Source organism: Solanum tuberosum, unplaced genomic scaffold (assembly GCF_000226075.1).
Source record: "Solanum tuberosum cultivar DM 1-3 516 R44 unplaced genomic scaffold, SolTub_3.0 scf00115, whole genome shotgun sequence".
Classification (NCBI taxonomy): Eukaryota; Viridiplantae; Streptophyta; class Magnoliopsida; order Solanales; family Solanaceae; genus Solanum; species Solanum tuberosum.
This window is the reverse complement of record NW_006239044.1, coordinates 755,821-777,832: the sequence shown is the minus strand read 5'-3', so window position 1 is coordinate 777,832 and position 22,012 is coordinate 755,821. Positions and strand designations below refer to the sequence as shown.

Here is a 22,012-nt window from a genome sequence, read left to right as displayed (position 1 = left end):
CAATACACAAACCAATCCAACTCTGGACGCATCACAATACACCACAAAGCCTTGTGTATCCTCCAATAAGGTCAACACTGGGAAATAATCAACCTAGTTTTCAATTCCTAAAATCTCTTCTCATAAGCTTCAGACCATTGAAACCTTGCTGTCTTTTGAGTCAACTTCGTCAATGGGTATGAAATAGATGAAAACCCCTCGACAAACCTCCTATAATAACCAACCAATACCAAGAAACTCCTAATATTAGTTGGAGATGTGGGTCTGGGCCAGTTCTACACCGCCTCAATCTTCTAAGTGTCAACTCGAATCCCTTCATCAGATATAATGTGGCCTAAAAACATCGTTGACTCAAGCCAAAATTTACACTTAGAAAATTTAGCATACAACTCTCTATCCTTGAGAGTTTGGAGGACTACTTTGAGATGACTAGCATGATCCTCCTCATTCCTTGAATAAATTTGAATGTCATCAATGAATACGATAACAAACATATTAAGATATGGCTTAAACACTCTATTCATAAGGTCCATGAACGCTGCAGGAGTATTAGTCAAGCCAAATAACATAACAAGAAACTCATAATGACCATAATGGGTCTTGAATGTCGTCTTTGGACTATCACTCTCTCTTACCCTTAACTGGTGATTGCCCGATCTGAGGTCTATCTTAGAGAAACAAGTGGCACCCTCAAGTTGATAAAAAAGATCATCAATTCTCGGAAGAGGGTACTTATTCTTGATAGTGACCTTATTTAATTGGCGGTAATCAATACACATACTAAGAGAACCATCTTTCTTCCTCACAAATAAGAGCAGAGCTCCCCAAGGCGAGACACTTGGTCGAATGAAACCTTAATTAATAAGATCTTTCAACTGTTTTTTTAACTATTTCAACTCAGTCGGAGCCATTCTATATGGCGGAATAGAAAAGGTTGAGTATCGGGAATAATATATATGCCGAGGTCTATTTCTCTCTCAGGAGAGACTCCGGGAAGATCATCTGGAAAGACCTCAGGAAACTCACTCACAAATGGAACAGACTAAATAGACGGTGTTTCAACACTAGAGTCATTAACTCGGACTAAGTGATAGATGCACCCCTTGGAAACTAATTTTCAAGCCTTAAGGTACGAAATGAAACGACCCTTAGGCATTGCTGAACTACTCCTCCACTTTATAATAAGCTAATTAGGAAAATGAAACTTAACTACTCGAGTTCTATAATCAACTGAGGCATAACAAACATGAAACCAGTTCATACCTAGAATAACATCAAAGTCTACCATATCTAGCTCAACTAAGTCATCCATGGTGTCCTTGTGATTGACAGAGATGACACAATCACGATAAACTCTCTCAGCTAGAATAGACTCACCAATAGGTGTGGAAACACCGAAGGGCTCAAGAAGTTGTTCGGAAATAATATCGAACCTCATAGAAACATAAGGAGTCATAAAAGATAGGCTCGCACCTGGATCAATCAATGCATATTCATCAAAAGTAAAGACTTTGATCTTACCAGTGACAACATCTGGCGAATTATCCTGCTCTTGGCGACTGGTGATAGCATACAGACAGTTTGCTCTTCTACCTATCCTTGAAGTAGCTCCTCTAGGTGCAGCTCTATCTGGTGGAGCCACTGAAGAAGATTGGACTCTATTTCCCCCTATTACCACTCTACTGCCTGTTCTTAGGGCACTCTCTAATGAAGTGACCTATTTGACCACACTTTAAGCAACCAGTGGAGCCATCACGACACACTCCTGGGTGGTTTCTACTACACTTAGCACATGTAGGAGTCCTGTTGGCCCCTTGTGTCACACTACCCTGAGATTAAGTAGGTCTAGCTCTGAAGTTTTGGGAATTTTGATTCTTGAACTCACCTCTATTCTTTGGTGCAGGTGCACTAGCAGAGGATGGAGCAAGTCCAAGTTGCCTTTGTTGAAAAGATGACTGGTTTGCATTCCCGGTCTTCTGTTGTCCGGACTCATTACCTGTAGTCTTAGTTTTCTTGTTTCGAAACTCTTCTCTATCCCTCAGTTTATCTTCCTCAACCTGTTGCACATGGATCATAAGTCTTTCTATGTCCATGTCTCGTATCAGCATAGCTGTCTTGCCCTTCTTACTTAACAAACGAGACAACCCAAACACAAACAAGCTCATCCTGCTCCTCACATCAACAACCATCTCCGAAGCATAATGGGACAGTTGAGTGAACTTGAAGTTATACTCATGCACACTCATGGATTCCTGCTTCAAGTTAAGAAATTCTCGTAACTTTGCCTCCCTCAGCTCACAAGGAAAGAAACGTCCCTAGAATGCCTCTTCGAACACAACCCAACTCACAATTGGTGCCCCAGCTCCACTCTTCTTCCATTGGTCATACCATACCCTAGCAACGCCCTTCAGTTGGTATGCTGCTAATTATACACGCTAAGCATCTGCAACATGCATCACCTCAAACACTTTCTACAACTCTTCAACAAAGTTCTGCGGATCCTCAGTGACACTTGAACCTGTGAATTCTGGAGGATTCATTCTCAAGAACTCACAGATTTTGGATGTATCAGCCACATCCTGTCGAACCCCTTTCTGTTGACCAGCTCGATTTGCCACAAGTTGGATCAACATCCAGATAGCATCTCGAAACTCAGCATTGGTGACTTCTCCTTGGGGTTGTACTTCTGGTGCATTGGGTACCCTTTGATCTTAGGGATCAACATTCCTCCTAGCAGGGCGAACTTGAACAACTCTTTGTGGAGGCTTGATCTGAAAAGATACGCACAATCATGAATTAAAAAGAGACTTTTATAGTTAAACTTTATCTCACGAAAATAGTATGAAAGAATGTAATTGTTTCCTAAATGTTGTAGCCTCCTAATTATAGATGTGGAGCGCTTCACACCAATAACTAAGACTCTACAGACATGGCTTCATAGACACCCTAGAACTCTTGAATTCTGTACTCTGATACTAAGTTTGTCACGCCCCGAGCCTACACCCTGGATTTAACTGGAATTCGAGAACCATTGTTGATTCCCAAGTGCTTGGCCTGGCTCAATACTCAACTCAAAAGTAAAGATTTAACTCAAAAGTCTCAAAACTTAACTCAGAATATTTAGAAACATTCAACTAGCCAAAAGAGGAAACTCCAGTCTAAAACATTAACAATTGAAAATGAAGCAAACTTCTCAAGACTCTACTATCTACTAAGCCTTTAACTACTACGATGGATGTCGGGACAAGACTCCCGATCATCCTAACAAACTGAAAATAAAAGCAAAGTGTGGAGCCCTCAGAAAAGCAAGGAGGCTCACCAATCAAACTCTAGGACTGCAAGTGGTATCAACGGAGCACCTATTGATGGCCCTGGTTACCTGTATCTGCATCATGAAAGATGCAAACCAAATGACGTCAGTACATGGAATATACGAGCATGCAAGAGGAATTCTAAAGCACAGACATAAGCTTGAACTGATAAAAAGGAAGAACGTACTCACCTCATCTCGACTCAACTCAACTCAAAGATACTCAAACTCGGAAATACTCAACTCAGTTTAACATAAAAGCAACAATAAGGATGCATTATAAAGAAAACTTATAAAACAGTAAATAACAACTCAATGTATTTAAAAATATAATAATAACTCTTTAATCTTATTTGGAAGATTCTCTAATCGACAACCATCACTATGAGCTATGTGATGATACAAAGTCTCGCCCACGCTGCCAGAACAGTCTTCTAACTTGCCAGAGTATAGGGCATCCTCAACTAAGTGGATCCACTAAGATATGCTTAAAATCAATAAGGAATCATCTAAAAAGTATGATCATGTACCCATGTTGGCATACATGGTTTATGAGGACTTTGAGTTGTTTGAACTCGTCCCCATATCGGTGCTCAATACTACTCCTAATAATATAACTCATGCTAATTTGTTTAAAAACATTCCTCATCCTCAAACTTTGAGATTATTACTCAAAAGGTTCTCTTAAAAGAGACATTGCTTCATGAACTCATTTGGAAATCAAGGTTTTCTCTCATGTTAAATGTAAAAGTATTTACCCTTGGGAATACTTAGTTCCCATATAATCATTTTGAAAAACGAAACTCAACTCACCTCATCCTCATACTCAAGTCCTAAAACAAGTTTTAAAAGTATGCATAAGACTTCTCAAATGACTCCAAAGAACTTCCTCGAACTTTACTCTTAATTCTATCTTGAATTTGAATTATGAATTCAAGAGTTATGATTCGGATATGCATGATCTCTCAAGGATTAATGAAGATTTTAAGTGTGGATCTCAAGTAGAAAACAGAGGTACGATTCGAGGGAACTCACACGGAAAGAAGGTCGGAAGGGTAGGGGACCTGGTCACCCGACGCACTGAATGGCGCGGGGCCCCAACTTCAAAACTACTGAATAGTGTTTGGGCGCACTGAGTGGCACACCGCGCTAGGCCCCAAACTACTGGGCAGTAGTTCTGGAGCTATGGTGGCGCGCCGCCCCAAGCCCTTGCCCAAAATTTGACGAATTTTCTTATTCAATCTCATACCCTAACTCATCTAGAATCTAAAACGATTTCCCTCAAAATCTTTTGGATTCTTAAACCCAACACAATCACAATGAAATCTACACCAAAACCCACTAAGAACAACACTCATTCACAACTCTCACCTCAAGAACTTCATTATCAAAGAACAAAGCACAAAACCTCAAGAACTCAAATCATTCGACCTCAAGAATATAATTACGGATAAAAATCACATGATTGGCGTGTGGGTGAACGAACCCAACACTATGAGAACTTACATACCTCGTAAGGATTAAATCCTTGGTGAAATCCTCAAAGATCACAAGAACTCTTGAACACTTGAAGTTTTTCTCCCTTTTCTCCTCTTGAACTTTCCCCTAGATTTTCAAATATTTTTAGACTTTAGCGTAATCTGATTTTAATCAGCTTTGACCCCTAATTTGGGTGTAAAAATAGGTGGACTAAGTGGGGTAAGGAAAAGACCAAAATATCCCTCCATAATTCGGATGAAGTTTCTTAACTGGACAAGTTGAACTCAAACGAGCATATTTCCCTCATCCGAACTCAAAATTTAGCAAACTCGATGACGTTGGAAAGAGGACTCAAAAATCTTTCATTTGATATCTCATGGGACACATAATTCATCTTGTGCTGAAAGTTATGATCGTTTGAAGTTGACCCTAAACTCACCATTGAAGTCTAACTTGCGAAAATCTCAATTTAGCTCATTCCAGTTTAGTTCTTTCTAAAATTAGCTCTTTCTAAGACCGAGGTGTTACATTATATTTTGAGACAACTTATATATTTGTTATATATACTCGTCACCGTTCTCCTTCAGATACGTTTCTTTAGTCACTTATTTTTCGTCCCCTATTTCCTTCTAACTATTACTTCACCTATAAGTAATGGAAAAATAAATAAAATATTTATTAGATCAAAATTCAGAAAAATTAGACAAACTTTTTACTGGATTAAAATGACTTTTTCAAAATAATTTAATTATTATTAATTATTATAAATAAACATTCGACCTTTCTTATTTCGACGAAGTGTATTTTACCCTTGGCTTTTCTTCACCCATTTTTTAACTCTATATTCTTTGTCCTTGATGATGCTTACAGCGCATATATATATTACTTTACTTTACTTTACTACTTATATATAAGGCAATAACTTCAGCAGAAAGTTGAGGAGCTTATGGTTGTCGGGGACAATTTTGTAATTACATTTAAATGAACAACCTCCACTGGATGAGAAAATAGAGTTATTGTAGGTTACTTAGAAAAAATTGAACCTGTTTTGGCTATTTTATCCTTTGCTTAGGTCATACTAACATCGGAAAATGACCTAAAATACCCTTGAACTATTGGAAATGGTACAAAACTACCCTACATCCACCTATTGGCTCCCAAATACCACTGACATCCACCTATTGACTCCCAAATACCCCTGACATCCACCTATTGACTCCCAGATACCCTTTCATCCACCTTTGGGTCCAATATTGACCCCTTTTATAGCGAATTATCATTTAAATAATTTTTTTAAATACTTGGCGACCATCTATAGACTACAATTTAATTACTTATATTAATTTACAAACTCATCAATTATACTCAATCCAAATTGACTACACTTGACTCAAGTTAATTACACCCGCCCCAAATTACATTTACCCCACCGATTAAAACAAATACACACTTTATTCCCAACATTTCACTTCCTCTTTCAACCTTACTTCCCCAGTATATTCACTTACAATCTCAAAAAATACTACCTAAATACACTATCACCATAAAAAATTATGAGTGTTTTGGTATTTTCTTATGGTGATACATGTGTGTATTTAAGTATTGTTTTTCGAGATTGTAGGCGAATATATTGGGGAATAAGGTTGATAGATGAAGTGAAATGTTGGGAATGAAGGGTGTATTTGTTTTAATCGGTGGGTAAATATAATTTGGGACACGTGTAATTAATTAATTTGGATAGTGTATAATTAATAATGAGTAAGTTTGTAAATTAATTTAAGTAATTAAATTGTATATATCCAATAGTTGGTCGTCACGTATTTCAAAAAAATATTTAAATGATAATTTGTTATAAAAGTGGTCAATATTGGCCCTAAAGATGGATGACAGGGGTATTTGGAAGCCAATAGGTGTATGACAGAGGTATTTGAGAGCCAATAGATGGATGAAGGATAATTTTATACCATTTTCAATAGTTCAAAAATATTTTAGGCACTTTTCCGTAGTGACATTTACTTAGACCCTATTTTCCCTGCCACTTTTCTCTCTCATCACTTCTACATTGCCTTTTTTTGGTTATAGTTTTCTTTTCTTATTAATTCTTTTTGAATAAAATTGTTTTCCTTAAGCAACTTATATTTTGCATGTTTGAGCGAATTTGAGGTCAAAAGAATTAACTCAAAAACAACGTTTATAAGTTAAAGATAAAATGATTAAATTAATCATAAACTATTAAAGTTCCGTCTTCATTTATCAAAGTTGTTAGTATTTTATTCGTTTAATTTTACTTGTTATATTTAAATTTAATATATGCATTAAAAAATTGACATGATTATTTTATCATATTGTCCCTAATAATTGAAATTTAGTATTAAATATTAAAAATAATTTAAGAAATAAATAACTAATGCTAAGAATAAAACATAAAAAATAATATTATTTTTTCTTAATATGTTAAAAGTGACAAATAAAAGTAAAATCTATCGGATTTTGAGATTCAAATAAGTCTATCTTTGACTGTAAATTTTTCATATGTAAACTCACATTAGACTCAACCACTCATCATCAGAATAATATATATATCCATCACACAATCATGTATCTTATCGATGTTAAGCCACACAGGATTTTAAAATGCCAGTCTAAGAGGTATATGTGATAAGTTTCTTATCAATATAATTGTAAATAACCATATAGTATAACGAAGAACAAACTTAACTAATAAATTAAAGTTAAAATGGTATTTTTGATTCCTTTTCCTAAATAAAAAGAACTATAATTCAAAATTCATTTCTTCTGATTCTATCTTTGCACGGTGCACTAGTTGGTCTTCTTGGAAAACTGTCCTGGAAAACTGTCCTGGAGCTCTTGTTCACATGTTGGCCATTCTAGAATAAACTTTTATTTTGGAGGAAGCATCTCTTCACAGTATTCTATTCTGTAATTCAATCATACAAGTGAACATCCTTTTCAGACGATCTAAAAGGAAAAAATGGAATATATATACATTAATTGAGGAAAAATAGATGTGTTAATATGAGCTAACAATATCATAAAAAGAATCATCATTATCTATCTATTCATTTTTAATATCATAAAAGTCAAAATAGCTCAATTTCACATTAAAATACTTTTTTTTATAAACCTTGGTGCTTAAACCAGCTTACAGACACCTCAATTAATTTCAAGGATACCTCATAGATACCAAATAACTCTGGTCATCAAGAAAGATAAGAAGAAATCACCAAGTATTTGTTTCGATGAAATTGAACCTTAAACCTCAGTCAACTACGTATACATTCATCACTAAGTCACACCCTTAAAAACACAATAAAAAATTAATAATACACTATGAATAACAAAAAAGAAGCAAAATATGTGAGACGAAATAAAAGTGGTAACATTATCCATAAGAATTGGATATGGTACCATGTGGCAGCGTGTCAGTGGATGGAGCAATGTCGTGTGGTAGCTAGGTTGATCTTTTGTTCAGGAAAAAGATATCACATTAACTCAAAGCCTCTCAAATCCTACTTCTGCTTTTGCTCCTTACATTAATTTTCATCATTCTTCATATCTCTGCAGCAGAAGAACAAGTTCAGACAAAGAAACACATAAAAGAACCATGGCAAGTAGCAGCATGGCTTCTGCTGCATCTGGTTTTATGGTGGCAACCCCTAATGTCACCTCTAACTCTGCTCCAAAGAGCTCTATGTTATCCTTCTCCTCCAAGAACAACACCACCAACATCCCCAGGCTCGTTGTCCGGGCCGCGGAAGCTGCACCACCAGCTGCTACCGCCACCGCCACCGCTGAAGGCGAAGCTCCTCCTGCCAAAGCTGCCAAGCCACCTCCAATTGGACCCAAGAGAGGAACCAAAGTAAGTTGTTCAATAAAAGAAATAAGACCAACTTATCTCTTATATAGTATGTATTCACACTGATGATTCAAGATTTAAAACCAGTAGATAAAATATATAGACACATATATATAGATGCTACTTCAAGATTTATGATTGGACTCTAACATAAAAGTTGTTATCACAAAAACTCAATACACTTTTGAAATTATGGGTTCAAAATATAATTACGGTTGAGATTTTGGTAATTTTTCTTATATATATTATGCTTCATGGAGAAAATGTTGGATTTTTACTTGATTATATACTGCATCAGTTTCTTTCTCTGTGTGTGCATAGATATCATTAATTTTTGTCCAAGTATAATAGTTTAAGTCTGTTATAGTAGGCATTTGTACATCCACAGTCTCTTATGGTGGTGTCCTCAGCTCAGGCTGTTCATTACCAATTGATTCTTAAAATGTTCTGAATACAGGTGAGAATTTTAAGGAAGGAGTCTTACTGGTACAAGGGTACCGGCTCAGTTGTAGCAGTTGATCAGGTAAGGGAATTGATTGGAATCCATGTTCTTTGTGACTTGTAAGAGAGGAGATTAATTACAAACAGATGTTAACTTTTGATGTTATTGTTAATGGTGATGGTGCAGGATCCAAAAACACGCTACCCAGTTGTAGTGAGGTTCAACAAAGTGAACTATGCTAATGTATCCACCAACAACTACGCATTGGACGAAGTTGAAGAAGTGAAATGAAGGAGTGGCAGTAATTATTAGTTCAAGGTTTTCCATATTTGTAATATGTCCAGCCCTGTGCTTTCCATGTTTAATCTCTAGTTATATACTGGCTTTGAATGTGAATGTGTATCATAATTTCCTGGCAACTTTCTCCCTCCATTTCTTATTTAGCTTGTTGCCATTACTCGATCCAATTCCTACTATCTTGCAAACATCATGTTGGAGAGGTTTGTGTATGTATGACGGGTCTACACCTTAAGGTAGACTATCTAGTTAAGGACATAAAGGATGATCAGACCCCCAAAATTCTAACATATTTTTGCAGTGCTTTTTGGTACCAAGTGCGAATCATATGCTACCTTGTATAGATAACAATTATATGGAAAAAACAGCACAAATTAAATCATGGTTCAGAACTCGAAGAGAGGAAAGAGTCTTTACCTCAATGCAATAACAGGGCACCGGATCCATTCACTATTTCTGTTCTCGTCCCCCTCTTTTGGCTTACACTTTAGTTGATCTCTCTTGTTTCCATTCCCTTGTGAGATGATAGAGATCAAAATAGCAAGTACCCTGAAGTCTGAACTATGGCAAGACATTTTCATGTTTTGAAAGCAAAGAAATATAGGTTTTCAATCAGGGAAAAGACACTATGTATCAAAATGTTGATTATATTTATGGAAATATGAAAATTTTAAGGACTTCGATTTTACACGTCAATAGACAACTTCTCTATCAAATGAACTAATTATGGAAACTGTAGTAATTAATATCACATTCCTATTTTTGATCATAGGCTTATTAAAACTTGATCCACGTAATGGGAGGGTACGTACATACAACATGCATACCCCATTACCCTGGCTCCCATCCCCGGCTTCCACTCTCGGAAACACCCTGGCCTGGACACACGTGAAGTTAACCTCACCAACAAAGAAAAAAGAGAGGGAAGAATGGAGTAAACGAAGCAAAAGAAAACTTGGTGAATGCTGCAATTATGTATTGAAGAGGAAAAAAGAAGTATATTGTCAACATAATATAATATAGTACTTCAAAGAATAAAAAAGAGAAGAGAATATCTGATCTCAATTCTTAAAGCACTCTTCCATCCATGCCATCAAGAAGACCAGACCAAATGCCCTTTACTGGTGGCAATTGCAATACAAAAGCATTCCAAGAAGGACAACCAACACCACTGCCACGCACACGACCATCCAGGCGTAGAGATAAATACCTGCACATGATTAAAATGACCAAACATCATTCATTTGCTTAAAGTTAGTAACTCTTTTATAACAATGCCTACTAGCATTTCAAGATTTATTTAAAGATTCACGTAAAACCATGATGAAGGTCCATTTTTCTGAACTCAATAATGCTTACATTGCAGTCCTATTTGACACGTACCATGAAGAATTCAATCAACCGATCTTTCTCTTAGAAAACCTATATATACTACTATAGTTGCAGAATACTTACACTGGAGATTCAGGAGAGACACCGGCTAGTTTCTTCTGTTCATCTATCCACCTATCACGAGTGAACCAAATATGAGAATCTTTGTTTTTACTTCTCGATGTCAATGTAATTATTGTTAATGTTAGCAGCACAAGTGAGAGAAGAAATAGTTTCAAACTACACAAAGTTTCATGTTGTTGGTAGCTCACTCACTTAGTCCACTCAGTGGCATAAATAGGAGCAAGCTGCCATAGCCTTTTTCTTCTGGAAATTTTCTCCAGTAGTTCTTCATTCTCTTCAAATTCAAAGCTAGGAGAAATTCCATCTGTTGCAAAAGGGACCACAAGCACTCCTCTTTCTAGAAGGCCCTCAGTAAATGGTGCACTGAGTTTGAAACATTCTGAAAGGAAAGCCGAAGGGCCAGCAAGGATGACCAAACGAGCAATCCCTCTGAAAGCATTAACAGGGACAACTTTCTTCTCATCCACACGGAGCTTAAGATTTGAGAGATTTTCCTCTCTTGCTAATTTTGCTACCTGAGCATTTTTTGCTTTATTCTCTCTATAATACAGAAAAGCAAATATGGAGACTGCGCCAAGATCTATGCCAAGACCTTTTAGGATCTCAGGAACTTCAGCACCTCTTGATGAATTGGCCAATGCAGCAATTAGCCGTGTAGAGGCAATAAGTCCTCCAAGACCAGCGCTTGCAATAAAAGCAATATAGAAGAACATCCGAACAGACCGAAATGGAGAAAGAACTTCACTTCTTATCTTGGCTGTAGAACTAAATAACAAATAAAATGAAGATCAAAAGGTTGTTTTACTTTAAGGAAATGGAAGCAAAATATTTTGATAAAAGCTATCCAATCAGATGAGTACTGAAACTGGGGTACATATACAGAAAACATATCCACGCAAAAAATGAAGTTGAATTTTGCACATTCTTAACAGCTGTCAGAAACTCGAAAAAGTGGAGTAGACTTGTTATGGCTAAATGTGAAATACAAGGACCTTAATGCACACAAAATTACATCTGGAAATAACGACTAACACAAAATTGAGCTGCAATATTAATGCTCTTTTGGAGCAGCAAGTTCTTCGCTGTTGATCCATCAATAAAACAAGGCTTATTATAACCTTTAACAAGTAAACTTTTCCAAACCCGTTCTGCTACAGAGGTGAACATGTATTTGTACAAACTTTCTCCAAAGGAATTCCATTACCAATCATTCAGTGTGACATGAACAGGGAAACTTATGAGCAGACGATGAACCCCCATTAAAAGGAAAGTATATGTGGTCAATACTCAATACACATATGCTAATCTTCCCCCCTTTTTGATAAGCAAAGTAGCTTTATTAAAAGGTCCGAGGAGGATATACACCCGTAGCCCGTAGGTTTGTACTCGATAAACTAATGGTTTAATCTCCCTCGTCTTATCCTTCCCAACTAAAAGTAGTCTTAGTAATTCCCATGAGCGTTTCATATATTACACTTTGGTTTGTTAACAGCTTTTTTCTGTTTTAACCAAATGGACACAAGTAAGTCAATAATATTGTAAATACACAAATAAACAAAACAGCAAACCATCTCAACCTAGAAGTGAGGAATCAATAAAACAAGTCAGTACTCGTGTATAATTTGATGCTTCATCAAGCTATAGCAATTATACACGTCATGTAATTTGGCCTACTCAACTTATAATACATAAATTCATAATCTGCATTCAATATGGACCAAAATATACCTGTCCTCAAAACTTAAGGGACCATATAAGTTAAAAGTTTTAATTGCATGTATTTTCTTGTCTAAATAGATCTCCATATGATTTATTTTGGATAGATTTAGATTTTAGACTACAAGCCAAATTATTATGAGGTTAGATTGATGCATATTGAAGGGAATATTCTATCTACTGAGGATTCTGAAATTGCAAGATACTCATCCCCTCTAATGAATGACTAGATTCATACCAAATTTCTCTTGAAAATCTAGCAAATGATGAGCAATGAGTGGAGGCGTGTACTATATGTATTACCCATTCACCAGTGATATGATACACACATCAGAAGCAGTAGGTTACTAACTGATGAGTATTAGTACTAAAACTTTCCTTTCAAGAAAGGAGACAAGCTCTTTAATCTATGTCATATCCTTCCTTGTGGATTCACTGTTACTAAAGGAGTATGCTGTAGCGTATTTAGAATAGGTTGTATGGGTTAAGCTAAGTCCACGCCTTCCAGCTCGAACCATAAACACATAAATACATATATATGTGTCTGTGGAGAGAAAATATGTATAGAGAGTTAGCTATATATCTCAAAACACATCCTCCCAATTCAGAACACACACGCTAACTGAGTAATAACCCGTGCCTCTGATTCTGCAATAACTTTACATACCGCTAGATTAATATAGCTTGTTCAACCACCCTTCTTTGGAAATAGGAGTTACTTATCAATGTTAACATCCAAATGACAATGATCGCTCCCTTAAAAGCACATTTCTGACATGTCCCTCCTTGGTGGTTAACAAACAAGATTAACAGGATTGTCAATAAAACAAAGGGTAAGTCTCTCCATTCATATTAATCTTCTGTTACAAAGCTTCATAACATACGGAATAATGAAATTCGTCTGGAATTGGACGGAATAACTCAAAATTAAAACTTAAGTTTCCTTTTATTAGGGCATACTTTTAGCAATTTCTCACATTACAATTCTTCCCTATTATAACAAAATCAAATCAACCAACATAAGCATCTACAGGAGCTGAAATGATACCTTATATCAGAAGAAGAAGGACTCGAATTGTCACAAACTACAGAGAGCGATTTCGGTTTGCGTCTGGAACTGATGATGTCAGTGAAGCCGGAGTAATATTTCCCACCATATTTCAATTGGCGGGAAAATGCGGACCGTTTAGTGGTAAGATGGAAGTTGGGAGAATTGATGGTAATATATGAGAACTGCGCCGCCGTAGCCATGGCTGAGCAACGTTATTCCGGTAGAAATGCAGTGGTTTGTGAAGGTATAAACATGGCTGCTACCACCGTGAGTTGGGGAATGGAGGGATATTAGTTTTGGATGATCCAAACACAGCCACGACGATTTTGGCTTCCTTAATAATATTGGCTTTTAAAATAAAACGAATTTTCAAAATTCTAAATTGAACTATGAATTGGAGTAGTAATTACTAATTAGAGATAATGCTTACGCAGAATTTTCATTTATTTTTTTTCGCCAATTTCATATCCAATATTTATTCATCAAGTTAATCTTTTGAGCAAATAATAAATCCAGTGTAAAATAAATATATATGAATATTATTAATATTATAATTTTTTAGTGGTATTGATTAAAATAATTTGAAAATTTTAGCTATTTATAATCATCATTTATAGTATTTTTTTACGCAATTTTCAAATGTATAAAAGACCATTAAAACATATCTGGGATTGTTACATGAGTTAGTTATGTGTTGCCGCTTTTTGCCACGGTGAAATTATTTTCACAAGCAATTTTTTATTTTAAAGAAAGAAAGTATAATACAGAAACCATCACATATTATTTGAGGTGTGTTTCACATACTTATTTTTTTTTTCGACGCGACGCGAAGAAATAGTTTAGAATATGTTACTCGAACTCTAAATAATTTAGGTGTGAAACTAAAATAACGAATAGTCTAAAATGTTTTTGACACTTCACTCTTTCAAAAAATGTTTAAATTTATGAAAAAATCATTAATTAATTTTGATGATGTGTTTATAACATCTAATTAGAGGCTAGATGCACACTAGTGTTGGACGACATATGTGCTTCTAACCATTGAGTAATTTAGTTATTTTGATATTAAATTACTATTAAAAAGGAATCTTTTAATAATTCCTAGATTTAGAAATTAAGAATGTAATGTTAAATGTTAACTCGTGAGCTGTAAATTGTAATTAATGGAACGGATACAATTTAAAAATAAAAAATTGAAGAGATGATTCACACAATAAAAAAAACCAAAAATTGATGGACCGTTAGTATATAACTAAATAAAATGAGAACATGATTTGGCATGGGATAAACACTAAGTAGCCATCAAGATCATTATTTAAGTTGAAATTTCTATCCTTGACTCCACTTGTCTCATTTTTTAAAGTAAATTTTCAATCATTCAAATTGGTACAACAATAGTTTAACTTAAACTCATTAAAAATTGACATTTGATCAAAAACTCAAAGTCTTGAAATTTGCAAACAATCACAGCTTATTAGGGAGAAAAAAATGGAAGAGCAAGTAAAATTGTTTGGAGCTTTTCCAAGTCCCTTTAGTTATAGGATCATTTGGGCTTTGAAACACAAGAATATTTGTTATGAATACATAGAAGAAGATCTTTCTAACAAAAGCCAACAGCTTTTGACATATAACCCTATTTGTAAGATGATCCCAATTCTTTTACATGGTGGAAAACCAATAGTTGAATCCACAATCATTCTTGAATACATAGAAGAAACATGGCCCCAAAATCCTTTGTTCCCCAAGGATCCTTATAAAAGGCTAAGGCTAGATTCTGGATCAAGTTCGGAGAAGATAAGGTAATAATTATTTATTCGTCTTTAACTTTGTCACGTTAGTACATTTACTTTAGGTCTAGTGGTTGTCAAGATTCATGTAACATGTCTTAGAGATCATTTATATGTTAGTAGAAAATATAGAGAACTTATCGTGAGGGAGAAATTAAATTTGTCTAATATAGGACAAGCAAGAGCTTGATAGACATTGAGGATTTGTATCAATTTGGTTGGTATTGAGATTTGAGATGTAGTTGTTGTTGACAAGTGTTGAATCATATAAATAGATCTACAACATACCCTCATGTGTAGGCCTAATCATTCTCTTGACCTAAAGACATAAATTTTTTTGTTGATGGATGCATAAGATTCAAACTTATATATATCGTATATTATATTGAATTGCGTGAATTGTCTTATTAAAAAATATAAGTTGATGGATAGTAGAAAGTAGTACTAACATTTTTTTGTGTTAATGTAGAACTCAGAATTTTATCAAATATTTCACAAGATTGGAGAAGAGCAAGTTAAGGCAACTGAAAATGCCAAAAAAATCTTTAAAATTATAGAGGAACAAGGTCTTGGAGATAAAAAGTTTTTTAGTGGGGATACAATTGGTTTAATTGACATAGCCTTTGGCTGGCTTGCTTTCTGGCTAGAAGTCATACAAGAAGCTGCTGGAGTAAAGGTCTATGAACCAAACAATTTTCCTCATTTACAATCTTGGATTAACAATTTCAAACAAGTAGCTATCATCAAAGAAAATATCCCAAATCGAGATGCAATGCTAGATTATTTCAAACGTCGTAGAGAAATAATTGTTACGATATGATCACTTCAATATTGAGGATGTGTTTATATTGAATAAAATGTAGTTTGGGAATGCGGCGTTACAAAAAAGGATGAATACATGAGATCAACAAAGAAGAATTAAGAAAGAGACACGTTGATTATATCTTACATAATCAACTTCATGTACAATATTATTATTTCAATATAAATTTACTCTTATTTTAGTATCATTCATTATATTTTGAATGAACACAAACAAGATATAATTTATTACTCAAGCTCATGTCCATGAAGAACAAATCCTTTCGAATATATTTCCTTGAATCAAGGTGTGCGAATATGTTTTTTTTTGGATATCTGAATGCTTTTAATTTTGCAGATACTTCCTACGACTTGAATAAAAAAATCGATATATGAATCCTGACAAGTGACAAACAACAACTAAAAAATATATATAATGGTCAAACGGTCATTTGATACCAGACGTTAGAGGTTAAGTTAAGCGTCTGCTTTAGACACCAAAATTTTGAGACCTCAAAAAATTTTGATAGTGAAATTTATGATTTTAATTTCACTCAAAACAATATTTCAAGAACATTATAAAAAGATTAAAGAAAAAAGAACTACTTACTTTTTATCAATAATATTTTAGAACTTTAAATTAAACAACTCAAATCTTCATATTAATAAATAAAGTTTTTACATCAACATCCAACATGATGTATTGCAAACAAATGCCTAACTTCTTAATAACTAGAACTAATCCTTACTCTTATAAACAATAATATTATTATGTGAATGTATACACTTAATATCTTTTAAGAATATGTCCTAAAAACAAATAGTGTATAAGAACTAAAAAAAAGAATTCAAAACATTGTGACCGTCTGTCTTTATCTGTAATTATAACTATAAATTTGAACAGTTGATATGAATGCTTAAAAGTTGGGATCCGAGTGTTTTAATTTCCACCAATCACAAAACATTGTTTTTTATGACATTCTCCTTATCGTGACCGTCCATCTGTATGTGTTATTATAACTATGAATTTGAACCGTTGATGTGAATGTTTAAAGGTTGGGATCTGAGTGTTTTAATTTCCACCAAACACAAAACAACATTATCCTTATAAATAGACAGATGATGTACTCATTGATACGCGCGCCTTCTTCAAATCATGTATCAATATGATTAAGAAAATATATATTAATTAAATTTTGAGTGAAATTTATATCATTTGACTCTTAAAAGATATAATATTAAAAAGAGAAAAAGATCCAAAAAGTGACAAATTAAATTAATAGAAATATGATATGATCTCGTTACAAATTTAGCTAAGATATAATAGAATAATGGATGAATTTTTCATGTATTTATGCATACAAATTTAAATATTTTCTCAAATTAGTTCCAAAACTTTGAATATCACCTATTTCATAATTAATTAAGTTTATAGCTTAGATTTTTTTTAAATCTAATTGTCAATTACAAACTTTTCTAATTTTTGAATGTAAATATTTTAACATTAAAAAAAATATTTGTTAATATAGCGTATATCATATAAAAAACACTATCACTTTATGTATAGATTACAAAGTAAAAGGGAAAAAATTAGATCTAACCTTATAAATTTTTATGTTATGAAATATTTATCATCTACTAATTTATAATGTGTAAAAGTTAAAAATATGTTGATGAAGATCCATGTCATGAAATTTAACCTCAATTTGTCCAACAAGAAAATTTCTTAGCCAAAAGTAATGCATCTCTTCCCTAATTGCTTTCAGAATCTTCTTGCCCACTTCCTCTTAACGTTTCTCAAAATTATATTTTTGAAATTCTCACACTATTTCAAATTTTCAACATTTATATGAATTGGAATAATTTAATTAATCCAAACTATAGAAGAAAAATCTTGGACATCCTTAGTGTAATTTGTAAAAATACACATTTTTCTATGAAACAAATTTCTATTATATTTATGAAAAATTAGATCATTTCAAAGATGAAACTTTTAAAATAAATAAAATTATGATAATTCACAAGGAAATTACAATTAGTTGGAAGACATATACTAACAAATAATCTTTCTTGAATTGTACTTCAAAAGAATCAGTGGCAAACTCGATTAATTTTAAAATCTTTTGTTTTTTTTCTTCACTTGTGTGTGTCGCAAGGTGAGGACTTAGTCATCCTTCAATCTTCGTTTCTTTGCTTCAAAAGAAATAAAAATCACATCTTTTTGATCATGTATTCACGTTCATTCAATACATTTGTTGCACATAAAATTCATAATAAGTTCAAAACACTCCAAAAAAAAAATGATGCATAAAATATAAGACAATAACGTAATATTAATATACATTTTTAGCCGAATATCACATAAATTCATAATAAGTTCAAAACACTCAAAAAAAAAATGATGCATAAAATATCCGCCAATTTGCATAATTTTGTATATATTGTTTTAATGTAGAACTCAGAATTTTATCAAATATTCCACTTGTCTCATTTTTTAATGTAAAATTTCAGTCATTCAAATTGGTACAACAATAGTTAAACTAAAACTCATTAATAATTGACATTTGATCAAAAACTTAAAGCCTTGAAATTTGCAAACAACCACAACTTATTAGGGAGAAAAAAAATGGAAGAGCAAGTTAAATTGTTTGGAGTTTTTCCAAGTCCCTTTAGTTATAGGGTCATTTGGGCTTTGAAACACAAGAATATTAGTTATGAATACATAGAAGAAGATCTTTCTAACAAAAGCCAACATCTTTTGACATATAACCCTATTTGTAAGATGATCCCAATTCTTTTACATAATGGAAAACCAATAGTTGAATCCACAATCATTCTTGAATACATAGAAGAAACATGGCCCCAAAATCCTTTGTTCCCCAAGGATCCTTATAAAAGGCTAAGGCTAGATTCTGGATCAAGTTCGGAGAAGATAAGGTAATTATTTCGTCTCTTCAACTTTGTCATGTTTACTTTAGGTCTAGAGATCGTTTATATGTCAGTACAAAATATTAAGAACCTTATTGTGATGAAGAAACTAAAATTTTGTAATAATAAGATAAGCAAAAGCTTGATAGACGGTGAAGATTTATATCAATTTGCTCGATATTGAGGTGTAATTGTTGTTAACAAGTGTTGAATCATTTAAAGTACATCATCTAAAATTTTAATCATTAACGAATGACACTTTTAGTTTATATATATTATAGATCTACAACATAACCGAATCGATTTTGTGATTTCGTTTTTCAATGTAGTATGTCGATGCTCACTTCTCACGTTTATGTTGTTTTTCCATCCATTTGCTTAAGCTCACAACCAAAGCAGTTCGAAATCGATGGTGCATTGCCGTCGATGAAGAATTTGAATTTTTTGTGAAATGTACACAAGTGGTTCGAACCAGAGTAAGAGAGGCCTTCTAAAACGTAAATTCTAGTGAACAGGTTTGCCTCTTTTACTTTATTTTTCTGGATATATGTTTAGCTTGGATAGTATCACATCGTTTTTAAGGTATGAAGACGAGATTAGTTGATTGTGTACTTTGTTTTTTAGCTAAATTGGTTTGTGTGCTGCCAAAGGTAGGATTCTTCGAACTAAATTTAATTACAAACATTACAGTTGATGAAATCAGATTACCAAATCATTTCATACGATAATGTAGTTTCTAAATTAGAAGTTAGCATCTCGTCTGACCAACTTCAATTGCCAACACAAATATGTGGTTTTTAGGAATGTTAGCTAAGTCAATTTTATAGCAAAGTAATCAGAGCTTAGCTTGTATTACCTGTAGAAGTTTCATCAAGTAAGTCATAGTTTTGGATGGTCTGATGATGATATACTCCACACTTGCCCTCTTGGAAGTTAGAATTCAGAAAGCACTGAATCTTTTCATGAAGGAGCTTCGTGTTAAATCTGCTTACTTGGTTTCTTACCCTACACTTTTGATGCATAGTTTGGAAAAAAGAGTGTTATCTCGGATGGAAGTCTTGAAAACTTTTGGACGAAAAGAAGCTTAAGAGGAGAGAGTTGATGCTCTATATTGTTGTCAGTTCATAGAGTATATAATTTGTGCTGCCCTACAACGATAAGATACCTGATATGTATGAACCACTCAAGAAAATTGTGCTCCTTTTTTGGCCTTTTTCTTTTCATAGTGAATTCTGAAAAACAGGATCGGTGTTGCAAAAAATCATTTATGGAGTTGGGGCATAGTTTATTGAAAGACTGAATTGTTGTGAGCTCTATGCAAAATCAAGGTTTCCATTTGATGCTGTTCGGATTCAAGTGATCTTGTTGATAACTGATTCCTTTGGCGATTACCAGCAGCTTTGTCCCCGAAGACGACCAAATTTTTTTCTGTTGTGCAATTTGTCCCATAACTTGCAGTGCATAATCATAGTGAACTTACCTCACTAGTGTGTTTCATTTTCTTTATGAAACCCCCTCCCAAAAGAAAGGCTGCCGCACATATATAGGATTGTTTTTCTTACAAGTCTTTGGCTACAGATTAATTTATTAGTTTGCTATAATATGCATTGTTTTTACTATTTCCTGCTGCAATGGAAGAAAGGCTTACTGTCGATGTAACTAATTACAGAGTGAACGTGCAAAGTTCAGATGGAGGATAAATTTCTTCCTCGAAAAAGCATTTAATGTAAGTTTGCTACTATGTGTCCTTTTTATTTACTTAATACACCAGTGAAGTGAAGCCAGCATAATATTGTGGTTAGCCATGTCCTTTTTGTTTTGTAAATTTCTTTTGACTTAGTATGATGTTTTTATGGTAGTTTGTCTTATTGATATTTCAACTTTTTGGCTTTACAAATATTATGCAAAACTCTTCTGCTCATGTTTCGTATACGTATTTTTGATTGCACAAAATGTGAATATATGTTTTCCATTTTGCGAGCCTCGTAAGGGTGATCTAAAGTTGAAACAACATTTGCTCATCCTATTAGATAGGCTTTGGATTTTACGTCCAAATGGGAAGTGCTCAATACTTTATAGTATGCTTGGCTCCTATCGGACTGAATAATAGTTTTCTTTTTTATGAAGTATTCCTTGATATGCATGCATCCGGTTTCTTTCCCAGACTTTACCATTTTCAGGTTATATCTGTCATGATATTCTAGCAGCCTTGTCATTGGCTTTCTCAAAATCAAATACTGATTTCATGTCACTTATTGCAGGTGGCGTCTATTCCCCTAAGAGCCCAAGAAGATCACCATATGGATCTTACCAACGAAGATCATGCGAGTCCTCGTTGAATGCTATTTCTTGAATATGTTGTGGTTGATTTTTTTTTCAAATAAACAAGCTTTAAGCGTTAAACATACTCTAAAAAATGAAATGAAATTTTTTAAGAATATAAAGAAGGAGGAATGACAGTTGTTGCATTATATACATTACGGCGGTTTAAAGCTGTCACTCAATGCGCCGTTCAGAAATACAATTGCGGCGGTGATTGACTGTAGCAATATAAAACAATAAACGCCATTTTATGCAATATTACAATTACAGCGGTTTGTCCAAAACCGCCGCAATACTCAAATAAAAACCGTCGTAATTGCTTCCTTTTTTTGTAGTGGTAGGCCTAATCACATTAGCACGTTTACTTTAGGTCCAGTGGTTGTCAAGATTCTTTTATAGTTTTTAGGGATCATTTGTACGCAGTAGAAAATATGAAGAACTTATCGTGATGGAGAAATTAAGTTTTTTTAACATTGGACCAGAAAGAGCTTGATAGATAGTGAGGATTCATGCCAATTTACTCGGTATTGAGATGTAGACATTGTTG

General features: G+C 33.9%; 2 protein-coding genes and 2 long non-coding RNA genes across 4 annotated transcripts; 3 read left to right on the top strand and 1 right to left on the bottom strand.

The window, feature by feature from the left end:
* Positions 1 to 8,249: 8,249 nt before the first annotated feature.
* LOC102582873 (photosystem I reaction center subunit IV B, chloroplastic) lies at positions 8,250 to 9,575 on the top strand. The gene is made up of 3 exons (XM_006350225.2): positions 8,250 to 8,669; positions 9,124 to 9,189; positions 9,295 to 9,575. Exons 1-3 carry the CDS (start codon positions 8,415 to 8,417, stop codon positions 9,397 to 9,399), a joined length of 426 nt encoding a protein of 141 aa, XP_006350287.1. The 5' UTR covers positions 8,250 to 8,414; the 3' UTR covers positions 9,400 to 9,575.
* Positions 9,576 to 10,360: 785 nt separating this feature from the next.
* LOC102583209 (protein LOW PSII ACCUMULATION 1, chloroplastic) lies at positions 10,361 to 13,999 on the bottom strand. The gene is made up of 4 exons (XM_006350226.2): positions 13,625 to 13,999; positions 11,053 to 11,625; positions 10,861 to 10,911; positions 10,361 to 10,615 (listed from the first exon to the last, which is right to left on the bottom strand). Exons 1-4 carry the CDS (start codon positions 13,825 to 13,827, stop codon positions 10,474 to 10,476), a joined length of 969 nt encoding a protein of 322 aa, XP_006350288.1. The 5' UTR covers positions 13,828 to 13,999; the 3' UTR covers positions 10,361 to 10,473.
* A 1,031-nt stretch (positions 14,000 to 15,030) lies between these two features.
* LOC102582642 (uncharacterized) lies at positions 15,031 to 16,060 on the top strand. The gene is made up of 2 exons (XR_367497.2): positions 15,031 to 15,426; positions 15,884 to 16,060. It is a non-coding gene; the product is annotated as an uncharacterized lncRNA (long non-coding RNA).
* Positions 16,061 to 18,870: 2,810 nt separating this feature from the next.
* On the top strand, positions 18,871 to 21,541 carry LOC102582407 (uncharacterized). Its single transcript, XR_367496.2, has 3 exons — positions 18,871 to 19,152; positions 19,527 to 20,869; positions 21,405 to 21,541. It is a non-coding gene; the product is annotated as an uncharacterized lncRNA (long non-coding RNA).
* The last annotated feature ends 471 nt before the right edge of the window (positions 21,542 to 22,012 follow it).